The sequence below is a fragment of the Pan paniscus genome, chromosome 1, assembly GCF_029289425.2.
Source record: "Pan paniscus chromosome 1, NHGRI_mPanPan1-v2.0_pri, whole genome shotgun sequence".
NCBI lineage: Eukaryota > Metazoa > Chordata > Mammalia > Primates > Hominidae > Pan > Pan paniscus.
Genome location: NC_073249.2, coordinates 116,693,377 through 116,717,023, shown reverse-complemented (window position 1 = coordinate 116,717,023; position 23,647 = coordinate 116,693,377). Strand labels below are relative to the sequence as shown.

General features: G+C 42.2%; 2 protein-coding genes and 1 long non-coding RNA gene across 5 annotated transcripts in view; 2 read left to right on the top strand and 1 right to left on the bottom strand.

Moving 5' to 3' along the window:
- KCNC4 (potassium voltage-gated channel subfamily C member 4) overlaps positions 1-13,931 on the top strand; it is a 125,473-nt gene extending 111,542 nt beyond the window's left edge. Inside the window, exon 5 of the transcript XR_010112829.1 lies at positions 13,842-13,931. The gene's annotated coding sequence lies outside the window, so the exon portion shown is untranslated. The remainder of the gene's footprint in view (positions 1-13,841) is intronic.
- LOC130541647 (uncharacterized) overlaps positions 1-16,013 on the bottom strand; it is a 24,073-nt gene extending 8,060 nt beyond the window's left edge. Inside the window, exons 1-3 of the long non-coding RNA XR_008955729.2 lie at positions 15,949-16,013; positions 10,015-10,096; positions 7,978-8,090 (exon numbers count right to left, since the gene is read on the bottom strand). This is a non-coding gene — a long non-coding RNA (uncharacterized LOC130541647). The remainder of the gene's footprint in view (positions 1-7,977; positions 8,091-10,014; positions 10,097-15,948) is intronic.
- On the top strand, positions 15,910-23,647 carry RBM15 (RNA binding motif protein 15). Of its 3 annotated transcripts, XM_034933281.2 has the most exons (3): positions 16,319-19,222; positions 22,502-22,612; positions 23,274-23,647. In XM_034933281.2, the coding sequence occupies exons 1-2, from the start codon at positions 16,360-16,362 to the stop codon at positions 22,570-22,572; spliced, it is 2,934 nt and encodes a 977-aa protein (XP_034789172.1). In that variant the 5' UTR covers positions 16,319-16,359; the 3' UTR covers positions 22,573-22,612; positions 23,274-23,647. The 3 variants fall into 3 exon arrangements, with proteins under 3 accessions (XP_034789176.1, XP_034789172.1, XP_034789166.1); XM_034933285.3 differs by lacking the exon at positions 22,502-22,612 and having other exon boundaries at positions 15,910-19,222; XM_034933275.2 differs by having other exon boundaries at positions 22,502-23,647.

Sequence of the window (23,647 nt, the reverse complement as noted above, 5' to 3'; positions counted from 1 at the left end):
CACACCTGGTTAATTTTTGTATTTTTAGTAAAGATGGGATTTCACAGTGTTACCCAGGCTGGTCTCAAAATCCTGACCTCAAGTGATTCATCTGCCTTGGCCTCCCAAAGTGCTGGGATTACAGGCATGAGCCACCGTGCCCGGCCAATTCTTGGGAAATTTCTCTTAGTACACATTTAGAACACTTCCTGCCATTTGCTGCTTCCAGAAACAGCACTAGCATTGGCATCCAAGTTGTCTCTCTTGAGTAGAAGTGCTGCCCCCAGTATGTCCTGGTTTATATCCTGTGGTCAAATAAGTTGAGGGCTTCTTTACTGCAGGATTTGACAGTCTTTTATATGAAAATATGTGTGTGGGGGGTATATTATATATAGCATATAAATAATATGCTATAAAGTGTTTTCTAAAGTCATTTGACTTTTTACTCAACTTCATTTTATAGGATATTTGAAAATATTATCATAGATTACGTTCATTCATTCACTCAGCAACAATTTTTGTGTGCCAATTATGTGCCTGGCAGTGTGCTGAGACTGGATAAAATGGTGACTAACCAGAAATATTGTCCTGACATTATGAAGACTTGGGGGGAGACACACATGAATCAAATGCACTAAACTGTAAATCAAATAATCGTAAGAAATATGAAATTGTAATTTTGACAGGCGCAATAAAGAAAAGTCACATTACATGGCCAAATGAGAGCCTATAATAGGGAGCTTCAGTCTGGTCAGGGAAGGCTGCTCTGAGGAGGTGACCTGGGGCTGACATCTAAAGTATGAGTAGGAGTTCACATGGGGATGAGGGTGGAGAAGAGCATTTGCCCCAGAATGGGATAGAAAGAAAGCCAGTGAAAGAATGGAGAGCAAGATGAGGCTAGAATGATAGAAAAGGCCACACCATATAGGGCGCTATAGGCCATGTTGGGAATTTGTTTTTATCCAAGGAGTATGGAAGCCATTCAAATTGCTGAGTGGAGAACTCATCAGAGGTGAGCCAGAGTGAATCTAGGTGAGCTGTTTAAAAAGCTATTGAAGTGGCTCAGGATGGTGGTAACTTAGCCTAAGATGACGGTGGTGGAAGAGATGCTGAAAAAAAATCAATTCATGTGTCTAGATCAATCCCTCTTCTACAAAGCAGTTGAACCCACACAGAGCTGGCTTTGTAATAACTCATAGATACCCATTCACTTCTCCAGAAATCTCCCCTCTGTACCTAAAGGATTGGGAATGCGGAAAGAAGTGGTCTGCTGTTACCTCAATTCATTCAAGCAAAGCATTGTGCAGAAACATGTCTTAAAATTAGAGATGTTCTCTGGAACATCTATTATTAGGATTTAAAAAGAGCCCCAGGACTCTCTTTCCAGCCTAACACCCACCTGTAACCATGCACTTTGGGGCCTACCATTTACTCTTCATGACTGCAAGTTTGATTTATGTATCTGGGAATTTCAAAGCTGGGAGGGATTATAGAAGTCATCATCACCCTTAACCATATGCAAAAATTCCTATATTTCTGAAAAACGTCTCAAACAAGAGTCAACTCATTCTATACCCAATTATACTAATTATTAGCATCACAAATACAAGTCTTTCATCCTGTCCCCAAGCCTCTGGGGTCTTTAGAGTTTAAGCATCATCTCACAACTGCCCATAGCAATTCCTGACATTCTTACAGTTACCTACTCTCTTATTTACTCACAACAACTCCAGTTTACAGAGGGGTTAAGTGTCATGCCCAAGGTTACACACTAAGGACACTTAGAGTCAGCACCCCTCATAAAACATTGCTTGGAATGTAATCAGAATTCTATACTGTGCATTCTGTACTGTCTGGAATGTTACAATGAACACATATAACTGGCCTGGTTTTCCCAGTCTGTGCTGGTCTACTTTCACTAAATTTTTATACTTGACAACTTTTTTTTTTTGACAGATAAAATTCTATGTATTTATCGCATACAAGATCATATTTTGAAGGCTTAACTTATAAATATTTATATTTTAATTATTCATTGACTAATTTTTAAGTGTACCTGGTTTTTGTCCCCATATAAGCAAATTCTGGGTAGGAATCATATCATGATTTTCTCCCTGTATTTTAACTGTATTAGGCACATAAAACATGATTAATAATGATTAATTAGTTGATTTATTAAAGGAAATCACAATTTTTTTTTTTTTTTGAAACAGAGTTTCGCTCTGTCACCCAGGCTGGAATGCAGTGACATGATCTTGGCTCACTGCAACCTCTGCCTCCTGGGCTCAAGTGATTCTCCTGCCTCAGCTTCCCGAGTAGCTGGGACTACAGGTGCCCACCACCATGCGTGGCAAACTTTTGTGTTTGTTGTAGAGACGGGTTTTCGCTATATTGCCCAGGCTGGTCTCGAACTCTTGACCTCAAGCAATCCACCCGCCTCAGCCTCCCAAAGTGCTGGGATTTGAGGTGTCAGCCACCATGCCCTGCCTGGAACTTACAATTTAAAAATTTCATGGCAATACTGCTTTTATTCATGCTACATATATACAAACATTTGCAGAAATCCACTTTTTTACTTTTTTTTTTTTTTTTGAGACAGAGTCTCTATCTGTCGCCCAGGCTGGAGTGCAGTGGCTCGATCTCAGCTCACTGCAACCTCTGCCTCCTGGGTTGAAGCAATTCTCCTGCCTCACCCTGCTGAGTAGCTGGGATTACAGGCACACACCACCACACCTGGATAATTTTTGTATTTTTAGTAGAGACAGGTTTCCCCATGTTGGCCAGGGTGGTCTTGAACTCTTAACCTCAAGGAATCCACCTACCTTGGCCTCCCAAAATGCGGGATTATAGGTGTGAGCCACCGCGCCCAGCCAAAACTCCACTTTTCTTCTACTAGATGATATACAGCTGTTTCAAGAGGCTGGATTTCTCTAAACTTTGTCTCATCTCGCTAATAGTGGGCTCACAGAAATAGCTTGTGAGATCTCAGAAGTTGATTGCATTTGTGTGACAGACTTGATGTGCTAAAACACCCCAGAAAATATCTGAATCTACCACGTTTTGTCCAACTGAAACACAGTTGGCTGGGAGCAGCGGCTCATGCCTATAATCCCAGCACTTTGGGAGGCCGAGGCAGTCTTCTACGTAATTAATTTTAAAACCATAAAAAAGAAGAGGAAAAAGAAAAAAGAAACACAGTTGCTAACAGATGTACTCATATTCTATCAACTTTATAACCATACCAGTTTTTATAGGTGGGTGGAATTTCAGATGTGAGAGATAGGAAGACTACATAGAATATACTCTCAAGACCTCTTTAAATTGATATCTCCACCAGACACTAGAAACAGCAAGAGAATTTTGCCTAATACCCAATAAACAGCTGAAAATCAAACTTTTATTGTCTCTGACTGTAGACGCTTTGTCCAATAATTGAGAGTCCCTGAATCTCCATCTCCTTTGCAAAACACCTAAATTTTGCCTCTAAACTGTCCACAATCAAGTGAAATACTCTCTTGTGGTTTCTATAAACTACTGAGGTTAAAGTACCATTCTTTAAGCAGGCAATTAATAACATAGTTACTGTATATTTCTACATTACATTTCTATAGAATTGTCTGCACCACTTGTTATCAACTTTCCTGTTAAAATATTGCACTTATTCACAACAAAGAACAGGAGAATGGATATTGGTTACACAATAAGCAGTGTCATCCACAATATGGAAGGATGACTTAAAATCAAATACTTTGCACAGACTGTGGTGGCAGCCAGGGGATCAATCAGGGTACACATATTATTCTTCTTAAATATTTGTAAAATATATTAGATCTCTAAGCCTCAGTTTCTTTTTCTGAAGAAAAAGGGATTATAAGCCTACCTGTCTCCTGGGGTTGTTGTGAGGATAAAGTAAGCTAATTCACGTGAGGAAAGTTTTAGTGGAGTGCCTGGCATGTAGTATGTGCTCAATAAAGGCTGGCTTTTATTTGTCAGTGAATGGATCATGTGATGATTTATTTGTTCACATTTCTACTTTGGGAAGGAGAGGCAGCTTCTCAAGACCCATGTCATTTCCAACAACCTGTTTCACATGGGATACAGTGGAAAGTGTCCAGTGGTGGCAGTCAGTGGACTTGAGTTCTGTCCCTTGCAGACTTATGTGCCAAATTGGGAAAGTCACAAAACATAGAATTACAGGACTTGACAGGGAGAGATTCTGTCTAGAGAATCTGGGGCTCCTGAATGGTGCCACTGCTCCTTTCCCTTCAACTCTACTGCCTCCCTCTTTAAAAACAAAACAAGGAAGGCCGGGCATGGTGGCTCAAGCCTGTAATCCCAGCACTTTGGGAGGCTGAGGCGGGCGGATCACAAGATCAGGAGATGGAGACCATCCTGGCTAACACAGTGAAACCCCATCTCTACTAAAAATACAAAAAATTAGCCGGGCGTGGTGGCAGGCACCTGTAGTCCCAGCTACTGGGGAGGCTGAGGCAGGAGAATCGCTTGAACCCAGGAGGCGGAGCTTGCAGTGAGCCGAGATCATGCCACTGCACTCCAGCCTGGGCAACAGAGTGAGACTCCATCTAAAAAAAAAACCAAAAAACAAAAAACAAGGCCGGGTGCAGTGGCTCACGCCTGTAATCTCAACACTTTGGTAGGCCGAGGCGGGTGGATTACCTGAGGTCAGGAGTTTGAGACCAGCCTGACCAAAATGCTGAAACCCCGTCTCTACTAAAAATACAAAAAATTAGCCGGGCGTGGTGGCAGGTGCCTGTAATCCCAGCTACTCAGGAGGCTGAGGCAGGAGAATCCCTTGAACTTGCGGGGGCGGAAGTTGGAGTGAGCAGAGGTCGCACCATTGCACTCCAGCCTGGGCAACAAGAGCGAAACTCCATCTCAAAAAAAACAAAAAAGCAAATACTACCAACGATAATCATAATTAGCTGAATTTTAGTTTTCTAAATCTGCAATTTAGTGTTCTAATCTGCAATTAAGATATTAATGTTTGTCTTTACTCATATGATTACTGTGAGAATCAAATTAGATAATGTAAGTCAAATCATGAAATGACATGCTATAATCGAATCCTACTAAGTACCATGGACTTTACATGCATTGTGTCATATAATTCACCCAGTATGGAGTTGTGGAAGAAACTGCTGGTTGGCCCCAGTGTCTGCTCTTCCCCTTTTCCTTAGATATAAAACCTCTGCTTTTCAGCTGGGCTAAAATAAATTTAAAAATACACTTCCCAGCCTCTCTTGCAGCTAAATGTAGCCAGATGTCTATGTTTTGGCTAATGAGATATAGGTGGAATTTTAGTGTGTCACTTCCAGGTAGTGTTGTAAAAGGAAGCTGGCATGCTGCTGTTCCTCCCTTCTTTCCTGTTGGCTGACTGGAATGCTTATCATGGCTGCAACTTGAGAAGCCATGTCAGATCATAATTCAGTAGAAGTGCAGAGCCACAAAATAGAAGGAAATAATCTGTTCCTTGAAAGTTTTCTGAGTCATTTAGAGGAAGTTGGAGATATCCCTTTACCCTTTGTGAACTGGAAGTATCTGAGACAGGTCTCAATCAATTAGAAAGTCTATTTTGCCAAAGTTAAGGATGCATGCCCATGACACAGCCTCAGGAGGTCCTGACAACATGTACCCAAGGTGGTCAGGGCACACTTTGGTTTTATACATTTTAGGGCGACATGAGACATCAAACAATACATGCAAGATGTACATTGGTTTGGTTGGGAAAAGTGAGACAACTTGAAGCGGGGAGGCAGCTTCCAGGTCATAGGTAGATAAGAGACAGATGGTTGCATTCTTTTTAGTTTCTCATTAGCCTTTCCAAAGGAAGCAATCAGATATGCATTTATCTTAGTGAGCAGAGGGATGACTTTGAGTTCTGTCTGTCCTTTGTCCGCAAGGAATTTCCCTGTGGACAAATTGTGAGTGAGGTATGTAGCTTTTTTATCTTAGTAGCTATCTTTTTTAGGAATAGAATGGGAAGCAGGTTTGCCCTAAGCAGTTCCAAGCTTGATTTTTCCCTTTGGCTTAGTGATTTGAGGATCCCACGATTTATTTTCCTTTCACACCTTAAGTATTTCAGCATGTGTTTCTGACCGTAAAGGCATTATCTTAATAACCCCAGAACACTGATCAAAATCAGGAACTATAACATTGGTACATTACTATTAACTAATTCATAATACATATTCAAATTGTATTAATTGTCCCAGTACGGGTTGAGCATCCTTAACATGAAATTTCAAATGCTCCCAAACCCAAAACTTTTTGAGTACTGACATGAAGCCGCAAGTGGAAATTTCCACACATAAACGTTAACACAAACTTGGTTTCATGCACAAAATTATTATTACTTTATTTTCTTTTGAGACGGAGTCTTACCATATTGCCCAGGCTGGAGTGCAGTGGCACCATCTTGGCTCACTGCAACCTCCACCTCCCAGGTTCAAGTGATTCTCCTGTCTCAGCCCCCCAAGCAGCTGGGATTACAGGCAAATGCCACCATGCCCGGCTAATTTTTGTATTTTAGTAGAGACAGGGTTTCATCATGTTGGCCAGGCTGGTCTCGAACTCCTGACCTCAGGTGATCCGCCCGCCTTGGCCTCCCAAAGTGCTGGGATTACAGTCATGAGCCACTGCGCCCAGCCACAATTATTTAAAATATTGTATAAAATTATCTTCAAGTTATAAGATATATATGAAACATAAATGAATTTCATGTTTAGACTTGGGTCCCATCCCCAAGATATCTCATTATGTATATGCAAATATTTCAAAATCCAGAAAAAAAAATCTGAAACACTTCTGGACCCAAGCATTTTGGATAAGAGATACTCCATTTGTTTTGTGCTTTATAGCTTCTTTTCCCATCTAGGATATAAGGTAGCATTAGGCATTGATTTTATTGACATGTCTCTCATCTACTCTGGAAGAAATTCAACTTCTATAATTAAAACCTTGATAGCTAACTGGAATAAAGCGAATTTTCTTAAGGTAAGGATAATAAGAAAACAAACAAAATGCGTAATAAACATCATCTTAAATTGAGAAACATTAGAAGTACTCCTTTTAAAATTAGGAATAATAAGACAGGTGCAGTTGCTCATACCTGTAATCCCAGCGCTCTGGGAGGCCGAGGCGGATGGATCACCTGAGGACAGCAGTTCGAGACCAGCCTGACCAAAGTGGTGAAACCCCGTCTCTACTAATGTAGCAGGATGAGCCGCAGACAAAACCCCTCAGACACCAGGTTAAAGAAGGAAGAGGCTTTATTCGGCTGGGAGCATCGGCAGAATTGCGTCTCAAGAACCAAGCTCCCCAAAGAAAGAGTTCCTGGCCCTTTTAAGGGCTTCCAACTCTAAGAAGTCCACGTGAAAAGGTCGTGATAGATTGAGCAAGCAAGAGGTGTGTGACTATGTCCACAAACACTAGCGGCAGGGGTAAGCAAGGCAAGTATTTCTCTATACCATTGTCTGTGATCTATAGATAGCACGAGCAGTTAGGGTGGGTGTTAATCTTTTTTTTTTTTTTTTTTTTTTTTTTTAAGACAGAGTCTTGCTCTGTTGCCCAGGCTGGAGTGCAGTGGCACAGTCTCGGCTCACTGCAAGCTCCGCCTCCTGGGTTCACGCCATTCTCCTGTCTCAGCCTCCCGAGTAGCTGGGACTACAGGTGCCTGCCACCACGCCCAGCTAATTTTTTTTGTATTTTTAGTAGAGACAGGGTTTCACCATGTTAGCCAGGATGGTCTCGATCTCCTGACCTCGTGATCCGCCCTCCTCGGCCTCCCAAAGTGCTGGGATTACAGGCACGAGCCACCACGCCTGGCCAGGGTGAGGGTTAATCTTTAACCTACAGGCCTGGCCAGTGGCGCCGATCAGTCTGTTATTTTTCAGTTTTTACTTCCTCCTTTTCTTTGGAGACGGGACAGGAGGAGAAATGGCCTCTCTCCTCACTAAAAATAGAAAAAATTAGACAGACCTGTTGGTGCTCAGGAGGCTGAGGCAGGGGAATCACTGGAACCCAGGAGGCAGATGTTGCAGTGAGCCAAGATCATGCCATTGCACTCCAGCCTGGGCAACGAGAGTGAAACTCTGTCTCAAAAAATAAAAATAAAATAAAATGAGGAATAATAGTGCTTACCATCATTCTTTCTATGTAACATTCTATCAAAGATTCTATCAGTCAAAGTCAGCACAGTAACACCAGAAAAGCAAAATCATAAGGATTAGAAAGGAAGAAATATTCTTACTATTTGTAGATGATATGTCTGCCTACATAAAAAACTAAAAGGGGGTCAGGCACAATGGCTCATGCTTGTAATCCCAGCACTTTGGGAAGCCAAGGTGGGGAGATCGCTTGAGCCCAGGAGTTCAAGATCAGCCTGGGCAATATGGTGAAACCCTATCTCCACTAAAAATACAAAAACTGAGGTGAGAGGATCACCTGAGCCCTGGGAGGTCGAGGCTGCAGTGAGCCGTGATCACACCACTGCCCTCCAGCCTGGGCAACAGAGTGAGACCCTGTCTCAAAAAAAAAAAAAAATTTTAGCAAGGGGCTGTATTTCGAATCCTGACAACAGACAAATAAAAAGCATAATTTAATTTAAAAAGACACCATTACCAATAGTTACGAACCATACTAAAAGAGATGCAAGAGTATTCATCAAGTATACAAATTTTGCTGAAGGAAACGAAATAAGACCTAATTAAATGAAAAAAATCCATATTCACTGAAATACTTTTTTAATAAGGAAAAATAATTTTTTTATAGGGAGACTTTTTTTTGTCTTTTTCTTTCCTTTTTGTGGAGAACAGGGTCTTGCTATGTTGCCCATGCAGATCTCAAACTCCTGGGCTCAAGCTATCCTCCCCTCTCTGCCTCCCTAAGTGCTGGGATTACAGGTGTGAACCACTCTGCCTTATAATTTATAAGAAATAACAAAAATTTAATATAGTCAAATACTGGTGGCAGGGTTGGGGAAAGTGATGAGGATTTCTTAGACAAGATACAGAAAGTGCTAACTATAAAATGTTGATAAATTCAATCTTATTTAAATTAAGAATTTGTTTCTTAAATATCAGCTTAAATTGTGTGAAAAGATAAGCCACAACTAGAAAAAGATGTTTGCCATACATACACTCTATAATAAAGCATTAGGATCAAGAACATGTGAAAAACTCATATACCTATAAGAAACATACAATTCAATAGAGGAGCAAAATACATGAGTAGATATTTCATAGATGAAGAAATATATATGGCCAGTAAACTTATAAAGAGATAAGCAACCTCACTAGTAATCAAGGAAATAAAATATCAAAACCACAGAGACATGCTATTTTATGTCCATTTGATTAAAAAAAGTTATAAAATGTTAGTGACGTGGATCAGTAAGATCTCTTATACACTACTGATGAGACTGTAAATTGCTAAATACCACTTTAGAAAACAATTTGACATTATCCTGTGAAATTGGATATTCAATATAACCTTTTTTTTTTTTTTTTTTTTTTTTTTTTTTAAGAGACAGGGAGGGTCTCACTATATGACCCAGGCTGGCCTTGAACTCCTGGGCTCAAGTGATCTGTCCACCTCAGCCTCCTGAGTAGCTGGGGTTCCAGGCCAGCTTCAATATAACTTTTTAATCCAGTAATTCCACTCCTAGGTATCCTTCACCTCTCCATCCTATCCCAGGGGAATTCTTGCATGTGTGCCTCAGGACATATGAATAAGAATCTTCATCATAGCACTGCGTTAGGCCATTCTGCGTTGCTATAAAGGAATACACAAGACTGGGGTAATTTATAAAGAAAAGAGGTTTTAACTGGCTCATAGTTCTGCAGGCTGTACAGGAAGCATGGTGCTGACATCTGCTCAGCTTCTGGTGAGGTTTTGGCCTGCTTACAATCATGGCAGAAGGCAAAGGGGGAGCCAGCATATCACACAGTGAGAGTGGGAGTGAGAGAGAGTGGAGTGACATATACTTTTAAACAACCAGAACTCTGGAGAACTCACTCACTATCACGAAGACAGCACCAAGCCGTGAAGGATCCTCCTCCATGATCCAAATGCCTCTCACCAGGCCCCACCACCAACACTGAAGATAACATTTCAACATGAGATTAGAGGGGACAACATTCAAACTATATCAAGCACTCTTCATAATAGCACAAAAAGTAAAAAATACTCATAGCCCAAATCAAAAGAAGAATGGATATATAAGTAGTAGTATATTCAATATAATGGAATATTTTACAACAATGGAAATAAACTATAGCTACTATGTATGATAACATGCAAGAATCATAGTAACACAATAAATGAAAAATGCAAATCTCAGGAATTATATATAGTGTGTTGTTCGAATACACGTTTGTATAAAGTTCAAAAACAACCGAAATGAAAAGAATATACTTTTAAAGTATGTGTGTGCACACATGTGCAAGCACACACACATGAACTCTTTAAAATTCCTTTAAAAATTCCTTTACAAGGCAAGGATTGTTAAATGCTAGATTCAGGATATCTATGAAGATGGGCAGTAGACAGGATAGAGGAGCAGCATTTAGGTAGATGTAAATTACTGATAATTTTCTATTTGAGTGCTGGATTGAGTGCTGGGTTCAGGGATATTCATTATGTTATTAATAAATAATAAACGTTGAATGGCCCATATATGGACCATTGATGATTGTATACCATGAATTAAAGATTACAATTAATCCAATTCTATGTACCCAAGTTCAAAGAGAAAATATATTAATAATAGCAATCATTTATATAGTGCTTACCATGTGCCAGGCACTGTTCTAAGCTCTTTATATAGTTTAACCCATTTAATTTTCCCTGTGAGGAGAAAACCAAGGCCCAGAGAGGTTACCAGTAACTCTTCTGAGGCCCATAGCAGAGCTGGGATTTAATCCAGGCTCGCAGCCTCCAGAGTCTGTAATCACTACCCTATAAGGTGTCTACATAAATAAAAGAGATAATTATATTACGGCTTAGTCATGAAAAAGTTATAGCAGAGTGCTTTCTATAACAATATTAAAGGAGGAACCACATGGACAGCTCTGTAAGGATACTAAAACCCCCTGAATTGTATTACTTTGAGTGGGTAAACTTTATGGTATATAAATTATATCTTAATAAAGCTGTTAAAAAAAACCCTCACAAACCACAAATAGTGATTTTGTAACACATACTGGGTCCTGAATGCTTGTTTGCTACTTGTGGGACTTAATATTTGCCTAAGGGTAAAAAGATACACTTTTTCTGCAGACCAAACAAAATAAACCTCACTGTCAAGACACCACTCATTTTATGAAGGAAGATGAAATAGAAAATTTTAATCTGCTATTATGGATAGAAAAAAATTTTCAATTCCCAGCTTTAGCCTCTTTTTTGCATCTGCCAGGAAATTGGATGGCTCTCAACTCTCAAGATAAATTTCATATTGCAGTTGTAATTTTTTGTGCGTATATTGAGGATACACAAACAATAAAACCTAGGAAAGATGAGGGTGGAAAGAGGACATTTGATTGAAAACATACACATAAGTTTAAGATGCCAGTATGTTTTCAATCTTTATTAAGCTTAATTTATATACCATAAAGTTTATGCATTTAAAATACACAATTCTAAAATTAGCTGGGCGTGGTTGTGCATACCTGTAATCCCAGCTACTTTGGAGGCTGAGGCAGGAGAATCACCTCAACCTGGGAGGTGGAGGCTTCAGTGAGCTGAGATTGCATCACTGCACTCCAGCCTAGGCAACTGAGCAACACTCCATCAAATAAATAAATAAATAAATAAAGTATACAATTCAGTGGTTTTTTTTTTTTTTTTTTTTTTTTTTTACTATCCTTACAGAGCTGCTCTGATGCTCAGGGAATCTGCTGGTAACTTAACTCTGTTTTCTTTCATTTTTTTCTTTTTTGAGACAGTCTTGATCTGTCGTCCAGGCCGGAGTGCTGTGGCACCATTTCAGCTCACTGCAACCTCTGTCTCCTGGGTTCAAGCGATTTTCCTGCCTTCGCCTCCCGAGTAGCTGGGATTACAGGCGTCTGCTACCAGGCCTGGCTAATTTTTGTATTTTTAGTAGAGACACGGGGTGGGGTTTCACCATGTTGGCCATGCTGATCTCCAACTCCTGACCTCAAGTGATACACCCGTCTTGGTCTCCCAAAGTGCTGGGATTACAGGCGTGAGCCATTTTGTCCAGCCCTGTTTTCATGATCACCGAAAATCCTCCTCACCTAGGTCAGCTCTCCTCACAAATCTGGCCATTGATCACAAAGAGATCAAATGAAAGCTCAGGTTGCACCTTAACAATTCCAACAGCAACAGCAAAAGAAGGGTTCAAAGTCCTGGCCAACTAAACCATGGGTCACTTTTATCCACTTTTACACATGTGCCCTCTCTAAAGCACACATGTAAACAGAGGATAAAACCTAACTTGGTTGGGTGCAGTGGCTCACATCTGTAATCCCAGTGCTTTGGGGAGGCTGAGATAGGAGGATCACTTGAGGCCAGTAGTTTGAGATAAGCCTGGGCAACATGGCTAGACCCCATTGCTACAAAAAATTAAAAAATTAGCTTAGTGTGGTGGTGTGTGCCTGTGGTCCTAGCTACATGGAAGGCTGAATCGGGAGGATTGCTTGAGCCCAGGAATTTGAGGTTGCAGTGAGTTATGACTGCACCATTACACTCCAGCCTGGGTGACAGAGCAAGTCCCTGTCTCTAAAACAAAAACAAAAACAAAACAAAACAACAAAAAAGAAAAAACAAAAAAAATAAAAAACTCACTAAGCAGCTTTATGCTTTAAAGCAGGGGTTCCCAGACCCCAGGCTGTGGACCAGTAATGGTCAGTTGCCTGTTAGGACGTGGCTGCACAGCAGGTGAGGGGCAGGGGAGGGAGCATTACTGCCTGAGCTCTGCCTCCTGACAGATCAGCAGAGGCATTTGATTCTCAGAGGAGGGCTAACCCTATTGTGAATGGAGTATGTGAGGGATGTGGGTTGTGTGTTCCTTATGATAATCTAATGCCTGATGATCTGAGGTGGAGCAGTTCCATGAAACTGGTCCCTGATGCCAAAAAGTTTGGGGACCACTGCTTTAAAGAACACAAAGGATTTTCAGGTAGTATCTGCTGGAAGCCAGGGGAGGGGGTAATTTTGGGGGCAATAACACAAAGGAAATGAAAACAATCACTTATTTTAACTACAGCATGGATCCAACTTATGTCATTCATTTGTTGTGGAAACACACACACACACACACACACACACATACACATCACAGGCAATATTTTGGCTGTTACTCTTAATGGAATCTAGGCCTTTTCCATCTAACCATAAAACTTACTAGCACTCTTGGCTCCAGGCAGATTTCCAGTCCCCTTAGGCAAGCCTTTGTACTATAGCCAGCTGCAGGCAGTAGCTTCCACCAAGCTCCCTGGTATTTGAAGTGGCAAGCCACTAAGCTTGGCATGCCTCTGGTGCATGTTCACACAGACTGGGTGTCTGTTTATCTCCCTGAATTATTTCTCTCAAATCTTCTGCTCCCTCAACCCCTATCTTGAAGTTTGGAAAACTACTGATTTGGTCATTATCTTTTTCTTTGATCAGTGAGTCACCTTAGCAGGTCTATTTAGGTTAAAAAGTCACTCTGGTGCCTGGTTTATTATCTCGATTGGTTATTACATTGAGTAATCAGATAATGGCTTAACTTCAATTTCCATTTGTGGTCTATTAATATAACCTTGAAACAGATTTAAACCCAGCTATAACTTTTTATTTCATGCTTTTACAAATAATGTGTTCATGTGTTTTTTATCCTCCAGCATCCAGATTTTTATCTTTAAATACCATCTCCCACTAAAAGGAACCAGAGCTCTCTGGAGAAATGGCTGATTCCACAACTGGGGCAGGAAATGTATCAGGTAAGTCCGGAAGAAAATAATGGAGAAAGGAAGAGTGGGAAGAGTGATGCAGATGAAACAAGATTGACATGATTTGATAATTGCTGAAATAGGGTGTTGGGTACACATGGGAGTTCTTTAAAGTATTCTTTTATAAATTTTAAACTTTTTCCACAAAAATAGTTTAAGTTAAAAATGTTATTTTTTAAACTGAAGGAGTAATAGCGCCCTTTGTAGAAACAAAAGATTTCTACAAAGAAAAGTAAAGTCTCCCTCCTACTCCAGACCCTCGCACCCCTCTTCAGGGCAATCCTAGTAACAATTTCCCGTGTGTTTGTCAAGAAAGTTTCCATGAAAATATATTTTTTAAATGTACATACTCATAAATACAAACGTTTTTAAAACCACAAATGGTAGCGTATTATACACATTATTTTATGCCTTATGAAGTTTTATTTCCCATTTTAATACAATGAAGATGTCTACACATTACAATATTGTGGATTTTTATGCTTTACAATTGAGCTTCTTCCTTCGAGTTTCTTTGATCTAATCAAGAGATAGAAGGCCTCCAGCTTCACATTCCTCACAATTATTTACAAAAAGAAGGATGGCTCAGCCAAGGCTAAATTTAGGTTACAGTCCCTAATCTTAACACAGTTTTTAAGTTTAGGTTTCAGCTTTTGGGATATTATTGTTACCTTGAAAAATGTCATGTTTAAAAACATCTCACACCCTCTACTATAGATTGGATCTTGGGAAATAGGGTTGAGGACCGGATCAATACGAGAATCCTCATAACCTCCGCCCCGGCGCGAACCTGGGAGGGCTGCAGACAGTCTAAAGGCTGTGGTGACCTCAGCGCTGCGTCCCTCCAGCAACCGGCGAGTGCTGGGGCACAGGCCATACCCCCCTAAGCTCGGCATCGCCTGCACCTCTCACAGGTGCTCTGTCCGCCACAGTAACGCACTATGGAAAGGAAAGTTGTACGGCGAACGACTGAAGGAGCCAAACGAGGTGGATCTGGAGCGGCCGCAAGGTGCCTGTGCTGCTGGCTTTTAACACACAATAAGAGTGCCAAGGGATACAAGAAGCCACAGGGGGAAAAACAAGTGACATATCTGCATGGAGCCTAAATTTCGCTTGGTGATTTTCAGGGTAGAAGCATTACATATTAAAAACACTGCTATTTTAGGGGAATACAGAATTTAAAAATCCACACAGATTCGCAACATAAAACATGCCGCCCAAAGACACGTCCGCGGTGTCCCGACAGTTCCGGCTCCGCCCGCGGGCCACGAGGCGGGGAGCGACGGTCACTCCCCTCGGTTACCCGGAGTACTTGGGCGGGAACGGGTAGCTCGCGGGAGAGACGGGCTCCTGGGCGAGGGCTGCGTCTTAGTCGCCCTGCTTCCTAGCTCTCGAGGTCCCGCGTGTTACGTGTTAGCACCGCCCGGGGGCGTCAGCATGACCCGAGGCTGCAGGAACCGTGAACTCTCTGCCCCGCGGGCCCAGGTGACCGCGGGCGGCGCTCTCCCGCGCGCGGGGGGCGGGGCTCCCCCCGGCTGTTCACTCAGCTACCACAGCGACGTAAAATGGTGTCCGCTAGGCGTCCCAGGACGGCTTCCTGAGGGACTGGAGGGCCCCGACAGCCGGAGAGCCTGCCCCGCCCCTTGGCCGGCACAGGCACGACGGCGGGGAGCTCAGAAGTTTCGAACTCCAAGGGCCGAAGCACAGCCAAATACCCGACGGAACTTAACAAATGTTTGTGGGGAGAACGCCGAAAACGCAGGGAGGCGGGGCTGGCGCACAGTCACCCTCTCGCGACATCTAAGTGACGTCGCACAGCAAGCACGTGTTCTAGTCTTTCACCTTCAGTCAGCCTCCTCCGTTATACAGGCCTACCCCTTTAAGCGAGTGATGGACAGTTATTTCAGCCTATCAACTTCCTTGCCGACATCCAATCAGATTTAAACTTCTTTTAGCCGCCGGAGGAGTTGGAAAAAGGGGGTCGAAAGAGGGAGCTTACCGTCTCTCGCGATATCGCTGTGAGCCTGCCTCTCTGGAAAAAACGCCGAAACTGATGGCCCGACCCCCCAAATAGTGGTTTAAAGGACGGGTTTATAAGCCAATGAAAGGGATAAGGAGGTGGGGTTGCTGCTTTCACTGAGCAAGAAGTACCGTTACAGGGCAGACTTTTTGTCCAATCAACACCGCAACACTTTGGGTCACGTGACCGCAGAGTGCGAGGGGCGGAGCTACAGTCTGGCGCGAGGAACCGTTAAGATAGACAACAAATGTAACCAATGAGGTACTCCGACTAGGGGGTTGGAAACCCAATAACAGTGGTTGGGCGGGCGCCTTCCTGGAGCGCGGGGAGATGTAAAGATAGACAAATAATTTTCCCAATGAGACTGTAGAAGAGAGAGCTAATTGGCCAATGAGGACCGCGGGGCGGGACCCTGTGCCGCGGCGGAGTCCAAGATGGCGGCGTGCGGTTCCGCTGTGTGAAACGAGCGCGGGGCGGCGGGTTACTCAGCTCCGCGGAGACGACCTCCGACGACCCGCAACAATGAAGGGAAAAGAGCGCTCGCCAGTGAAGGCCAAACGCTCTCGTGGTGGTGAGGACTCGACTTCCCGCGGTGAGCGGAGCAAGAAGTTAGGGGGCTCTGGTGGCAGCAATGGGAGCAGCAGCGGAAAGACCGATAGCGGCGGTGGGTCGCGGCGGAGTCTCCACCTGGACAAGTCCAGCAGTCGAGGTGGCAGCCGCGAGTATGACACCGGTGGGGGCAGCTCCAGTAGCCGCTTGCATAGTTATAGCTCCCCGAGCACCAAAAATTCTTCGGGCGGGGGCGAGTCGCGCAGCAGCTCCCGGGGTGGAGGCGGGGAGTCACGTTCCTCTGGGGCCGCCTCCTCAGCTCCCGGCGGCGGGGACGGCGCGGAATACAAGACTCTGAAGATAAGCGAGTTGGGGTCCCAGCTTAGTGACGAAGCGGTGGAGGACGGCCTGTTTCATGAGTTCAAACGCTTCGGTGATGTAAGTGTGAAAATCAGTCATCTGTCGGGTTCTGGCAGCGGGGATGAGCGGGTAGCCTTTGTGAACTTCCGGCGGCCAGAGGACGCGCGGGCGGCCAAGCATGCCAGAGGCCGCCTGGTGCTCTATGACCGGCCTCTGAAGATAGAAGCTGTGTATGTGAGCCGGCGCCGCAGCCGCTCCCCTTTAGACAAAGATACTTATCCTCCATCAGCCAGCGTGGTCGGGGCCTCTGTAGGTGGTCACCGGCACCCCCCTGGAGGTGGTGGAGGCCAGAGATCACTTTCCCCTGGTGGCGCTGCTTTGGGATACAGAGACTACCGGCTGCAGCAGTTGGCTCTTGGCCGCCTGCCCCCTCCACCTCCGCCACCATTGCCTCGAGACCTGGAGAGAGAAAGAGACTACCCGTTCTATGAGAGAGTGCGCCCTGCATACAGTCTTGAGCCAAGGGTGGGAGCTGGAGCAGGTGCTGCTCCTTTCAGAGAAGTGGATGAGATTTCACCCGAGGATGATCAGCGAGCTAACCGGACGCTCTTCTTGGGCAACCTAGACATCACTGTAACGGAGAGTGATTTAAGAAGGGCGTTTGATCGCTTTGGAGTCATCACAGAAGTAGATATCAAGAGGCCTTCTCGCGGCCAGACTAGTACTTACGGCTTTCTCAAATTTGAGAACTTAGATATGTCTCACCGGGCCAAATTAGCAATGTCTGGCAAAATTATAATTCGGAATCCTATCAAAATTGGTTATGGTAAAGCTACACCCACCACCCGCCTCTGGGTGGGAGGCCTGGGACCTTGGGTTCCTCTTGCTGCCCTGGCACGAGAATTTGATCGATTTGGCACCATACGCACCATAGACTACCGAAAAGGTGATAGTTGGGCATATATCCAGTATGAAAGCCTGGATGCAGCGCATGCTGCCTGGACCCATATGCGGGGCTTCCCACTTGGTGGCCCAGATCGACGCCTTAGAGTAGACTTTGCCGACACCGAACATCGTTACCAGCAGCAGTATCTGCAGCCTCTGCCCTTGACTCATTATGAGCTGGTGACAGATGCTTTTGGACATCGGGCACCAGACCCTTTGAGGGGTGCTCGGGATAGGACACCACCCTTACTATACAGAGATCGTGATAGGGACCTTTATCCTGACTCTGATTGGGTGCCACCCCCACCCCCAGTCCGAGAACGCAGCACTCGGACTGCAGCTACTTCTGTGCCTGCTTACGAGCCACTGGATAGCCTAGATCGCAGGCGGGATGGTTGGTCCTTGGACCGGGACAGAGGTGATCGAGATCTGCCCAGCAGCAGAGACCAGCCTAGGAAGCGAAGGCTGCCTGAGGAGAGTGGAGGACGTCATCTGGATAGGTCTCCTGAGAGTGACCGCCCACGAAAACGTCACTGCGCTCCTTCTCCTGACCGCAGTCCAGAATTGAGCAGTAGCCGGGATCGTTACAACAGCGACAATGATCGATCTTCCCGTCTTCTCTTGGAAAGGCCCTCTCCAATCAGAGACAGACGAGGTAGTTTGGAGAAGAGCCAGGGTGACAAGCGAGACCGTAAAAACTCTGCATCAGCTGAACGAGATAGGAAGCACCGGACAACTGCTCCCACTGAGGGAAAAAGCCCTCTGAAAAAAGAAGACCGCTCTGATGGGAGTGCACCTAGCACCAGCACTGCTTCCTCCAAGCTGAAGTCCCCGTCCCAGAAACAGGATGGGGGGACAGCCCCTGTGGCATCAGCCTCTCCCAAACTCTGTTTGGCCTGGCAGGGCATGCTTCTACTGAAGAACAGCAACTTTCCTTCCAACATGCATCTGTTGCAGGGTGACCTCCAAGTGGCTAGTAGTCTTCTTGTGGAGGGTTCAACTGGAGGCAAAGTGGCCCAGCTCAAGATCACTCAGCGTCTCCGTTTGGACCAGCCCAAGTTGGATGAAGTAACTCGACGCATCAAAGTAGCAGGGCCCAATGGTTATGCCATTCTTTTGGCTGTGCCTGGAAGTTCTGACAGCCGGTCCTCCTCTTCCTCAGCTGCATCAGACACTGCCACTTCTACTCAGAGGCCACTTAGGAACCTTGTGTCCTATTTAAAGCAAAAGCAGGCAGCCGGGGTGATCAGCCTCCCTGTGGGGGGCAACAAAGACAAGGAAAACACCGGGGTCCTTCATGCCTTCCCACCTTGTGAGTTCTCCCAGCAGTTCCTGGATTCCCCTGCCAAGGCACTGGCCAAATCTGAAGAAGATTACCTGGTCATGATCATTGTCCGTGGTGCGTCCTAAAGTCCATGTGTAACTTGTATTTACTACTTTGACATGGTTCCTGTTTTGTGATGTGTAATGGGATACAGCATCAGATGCAATTTTCTTTTTAGTTGTTAGTTGTAGCATTTTCTTTTTTATATTTTTATAAACGTCTTTAAAATAGAAATCAGGACAGTTTAGCTATTTTTTTTGTTTGTTTAGCTATTATTTTAAGTGAAAGGGCTGCCCTAAAGGTAGCAGGCAGGCAGACAGATTTGCTTTAATTAGGAGTTCCCACCCTTATGAGTAATTTTTTTTCTCTATTCAGTTGTTTTTTTTTTTAATCTTGAGCTTAAAAAATCCTCAGAGTTACAAAACCAAAATTTTGAAAAGTCAGAATTTGGAGAAAGGAGTCCACTGACCATATAAAGAGAGTAATAGCCACCTAAAAATGACTCGATTGGTGTGTAGGTAAATAATTCTTTTACCAGAAATGTGTGTGACTGAAATTTGATCAGGGATCTCAAAGATATGCTGGTAAATTGTATAGCAATGTAATTATTTTAATCAGGTATTTGAGTATTTCTTAAGATACAGTTTATTCCCAGAGAGTTTGCTTTAACATGCATTTTTAAAATCATTTGTTCTAGAGTTCTGTATCCCATATATGCACTTTTGGTTTGTAGCAGTAACTGTTCAGTAAAAATTAAGGACTGTGTTACAAACCATATATGTCTTATGCTTACACTAGTATGCAAGAAGTGAGTAGGTGCTTTTAAAATCAGAATTCTTTGGTCAGTTATTGGTGTGTGGTGGTGTTTTTACTGACTTTTTCAGAGAGGTGTAGCAGGTACAGTTCTAATCATGCATATTTCAAAACTAAGTGTTCTTCATCAAAGATGAGTTTTTGTTTTTGTATCAATTCAAATTTCTGGTTTCAATAATAGAAAGAAGAGTTGTCTGCAGGCTCATAGTCATCTTTTATTTCAGTGGGCATTTAAATCAGCCATATTTGGATTGCAGAATTTCTTAAAAAGTCATCATAAAATGCCTTTGACATGCTCTTTTAAAATTTTGCTTGTCTTTTTATTTTCATATTTAAACAGTAGTGACATTACATTATTGAAAATGTTTTGAACATCTTGGAAATTTTATGTTCAATATTCTCACTGCTGTCCAGCTACGGAATTGAAATGTCAGTGTAGGAAAACCTTTTTTAATTGTTTTATTTTCCCAGACACCCGGAATTAATACAGGATCATTTAACTTAGCCTCACAGTTTTTTTTTTTTTCAAAGGTGAGAATGATATCAACCTCTGGTTCTCAACAAGGACTTTTGCTGCTTAACAGTAATGGATTTTTTTTTTTTTTTAATCTATCCCCTCTGTCCCACCCCTAATTTGTCAGGTCATTAGTAAGTATATTTTTCTCCCTTGATTTAAGTGCTGAAGACTTCAGCTAAGGCCCTTGATATTTAATTATGATTAGAGACTTTTGGACCTTCTGGATCATGGTCATGTTTCTGTTCTATGAAAGTGACTTAACTTGAAGCCTGGCAGAACCCAACTGTTTTCTTTCTGTTATCAAAGCTGGTAGTTTTGAAATAGCACCAATAATAACCCAGGGAAATGTCATGTAATTTTTATTTTCCATTATGACAGGTGTCTAATGCATGTCAGCACGAAAGTGTCATCACTGCTGTGTCATCCCTCTTGGTTTTCACTATGCATCTATAATTTTTTAAGTTTGCAGGTTTTGTGGGGGTTTTTGTTTGTTTGTTTTTAAACTGGAAAAACTAGCCATTTTGAGAGAAGGAAGGTTCTAGGCTATGAGCATGAAGGTCCTTGTGCCTCTTGGGAAAATACCTGAAATCCTATAATGAAGACTTCTGATGCTTCTTGCTTTCAAAAAGCTGTGCTTGGTTTGGAGTAGACACCTGTTCAGAAACTAATGCAAGTGTGGAGTCTGCATACGTGGGCTCATAGTATAATTTGTGGCCAGCTACATTTTTCCAGTTTAAATAAACTCACTAACCATTAATTTTTGAATATCTTTTGTTGAGATAGTTGGACAAATGATTTTGCTCTTTTGGAGAGTGAAGTCCATGACATCTAATTTTACTGTCATCCAAAATGTGTGTTTTATTTCTTTTCTTTTACTTCCTTTTTGTTTTGTTTGTTTTTTGTTTTTTGTTAGTGTGACAGCTTACAGAAGAGTACTATGTTTTTGCTCCATGTTTGTTTGAATCTTTACCTGACATTGCCGCTTTTGTTAGGTCTGGGCAATTTGTGCTTCAGTGTTTTTGAAACAATGGCTTGATACCATTTCTAAATGTATGTATTATAAAAAACTAATTATGTTTAGTTGGTCATTACCTACAGAGTGCCATAGTCCACATGAACCTCATATTTGTACTGCCCATTCTTTTGTGCAGGTTCATAATATCCATAAAGTATCTAGTTAAACCTTAAGAATTCGAATGAAAGCAAAAGTCTAAAACCGGTTCTACTTCTCATTAGCCAGGATTTAATAATCCCAACGTTGAATGTTCTTTGTAACAACCAATTTTTTTCTATCTTTCTTCTTTAATTATTTTAATGTAGTTGATTTTTCTGGAACTCAGTTAAAATGAATGGAAAGAAAACTTCAGGATATCATTTAATGACTATTAAGTATTATTGGTAAAAACGTGAAGATAAGACTTTTAGATCACAGCTTCAAATTTTATGGAAAATTAAGCAAGCAATACCTAGCCAATAGTTCTGCTTAACTTTTTGGTTAAGTATTTTGTTGGGATTCCTATAAATAATTTTTCACACAAAGTTTTAAATTTCTGGTGTACTTTGACTCTCAACTGAGAGTGGATAGAGTTTTTCTTTTGAGGATTACATCTTAAAATGTCCATCGCCTGGCTGGTTATAAGCATTTGTCACCTTTTGAAGGTAAAATATACTCTGGCCCTTCTTGACTCAGTTACAGGTCATTTTAGGTCCAGTAATAAAAGTCAGGTGTTTGGTTATTGCTTTCAGAGTCAGACATTGTTTAGGTTTATTTAAAAACTATTAGCAGGTTTTCACTGACAATGCTTTTTTAAAAATAAAAAATGTAAATCCACTTTTTTAAGGCAGATTGTTCATTATGCATATACAGCTTGAACTATAGTTTGGGTCCATATAGGAACCAATCACCAAAAACTCTGGTAACAGAATTAGGAAATCCTCTTGAGAAGAGGGCCTTAATGACCTTTTATGTGAAAAAAATTTTGGAGAGAATTTCTGGACATTTTTTTTTTCTGTCTCTCTCACAGGGTTTGGTTTTCAGATAGGAGTTAGGTATGAGAACAAGAAGAGAGAAAACTTGGCGCTGACCCTGTTATAGTGGTTATAGTGGTGTCCCTAAAGGGAGGAAATGATTTCAGGTAACCACAGTGAAATGTTAAGCTGAATGAAGAGTTTTATATGTATGGTTTAAACAGAGTTGAAAAGTGAGATTCCTGAAGTGTTCTTTGGCTGTTTAACAATTATTTGTATGAGTGTTTTCTTAAAATAACGGCTGCTGTCTTTGGTAACATAGATGAGGGTGGATTTTTAAATGGCTTTGTATCGACCCCTTTCTACAATAATGTGGAGTAGTCTATGTTGCTCCATATAAATTACAGAATGAAAATAGATGGGGCAAAAGTTTGACTAAACTTCACCTTTTTATAGTTTCACTTTTTAAGTTATATTTAGAATATATTGATAGAGTATAAATTGATTGTGAAACTTTTTTCTGAATTTTTTCAACATGTTTTACTCAGTTACATGAGTGTAAAGGATATTTTCAGTCCTGTTATCTTCAATTGCAGTCTTTAAAAAAACCCACCCTATTGTTCTACTTGTTATATGTCTATTCATACAGTAAATTCATTTCAAGGTTTATGCCAGTGGGTATTATTGGTGCTTTTTGAAGTTGAGGTGAACCATCCAGGAAGGTCTTGTTAATGTTATGTTCATCTATAATGGCATAGGGGAAATATATATATTTTTAATATTGTAAACATTTGTACTGAATAACCTTTTTTTCCCCCCCTCCGCAAGCAAAACTGGTTGAACAGCGGATGAAGATATGGAATTCAAAGCTCTAATGGACCTTTTTGAAGAGAAGTTGTGGCTTATGTGGAGTTTACATGGGCCTCTGATGGAAGAAAGCTAATCTGTTTAGTATTTGTGCATTTTACTAAAATGGCAGCTTAAAGTTGTGTATCTGCTATTGTGATGCCAATGCCGGTGTTTTAAGTGGAAAAAAAATGACCTCTTTGCTTTGTGCTGTGTACACAAGATTTCTGGAAAAGTAAAGAAAAACCCTTTTTATGGCTCACACAGCTTAAGAGTAGCTGTCTCTCAAACGTGCGCTCACAGTTGAGCTGCTTTTGTTTTATTCTAAATAAATTGTTTCTTTTGAGGAAAATGTT

Coding starts and splice junctions, on each gene's coding strand:
- RBM15 (XM_034933281.2), top strand. CDS start 16,360: ATGAGGACCGCGGGGCGGGACCCTGTGCCGCGGCGGAGTCCAAGATGG. Junction 19,223..22,501: donor GGTCATGATCATTGTCCGTG/GTGCGTCCTAAA, acceptor TCTCTCTCACAG/GGTTTGGTTTTCAGATAGGA.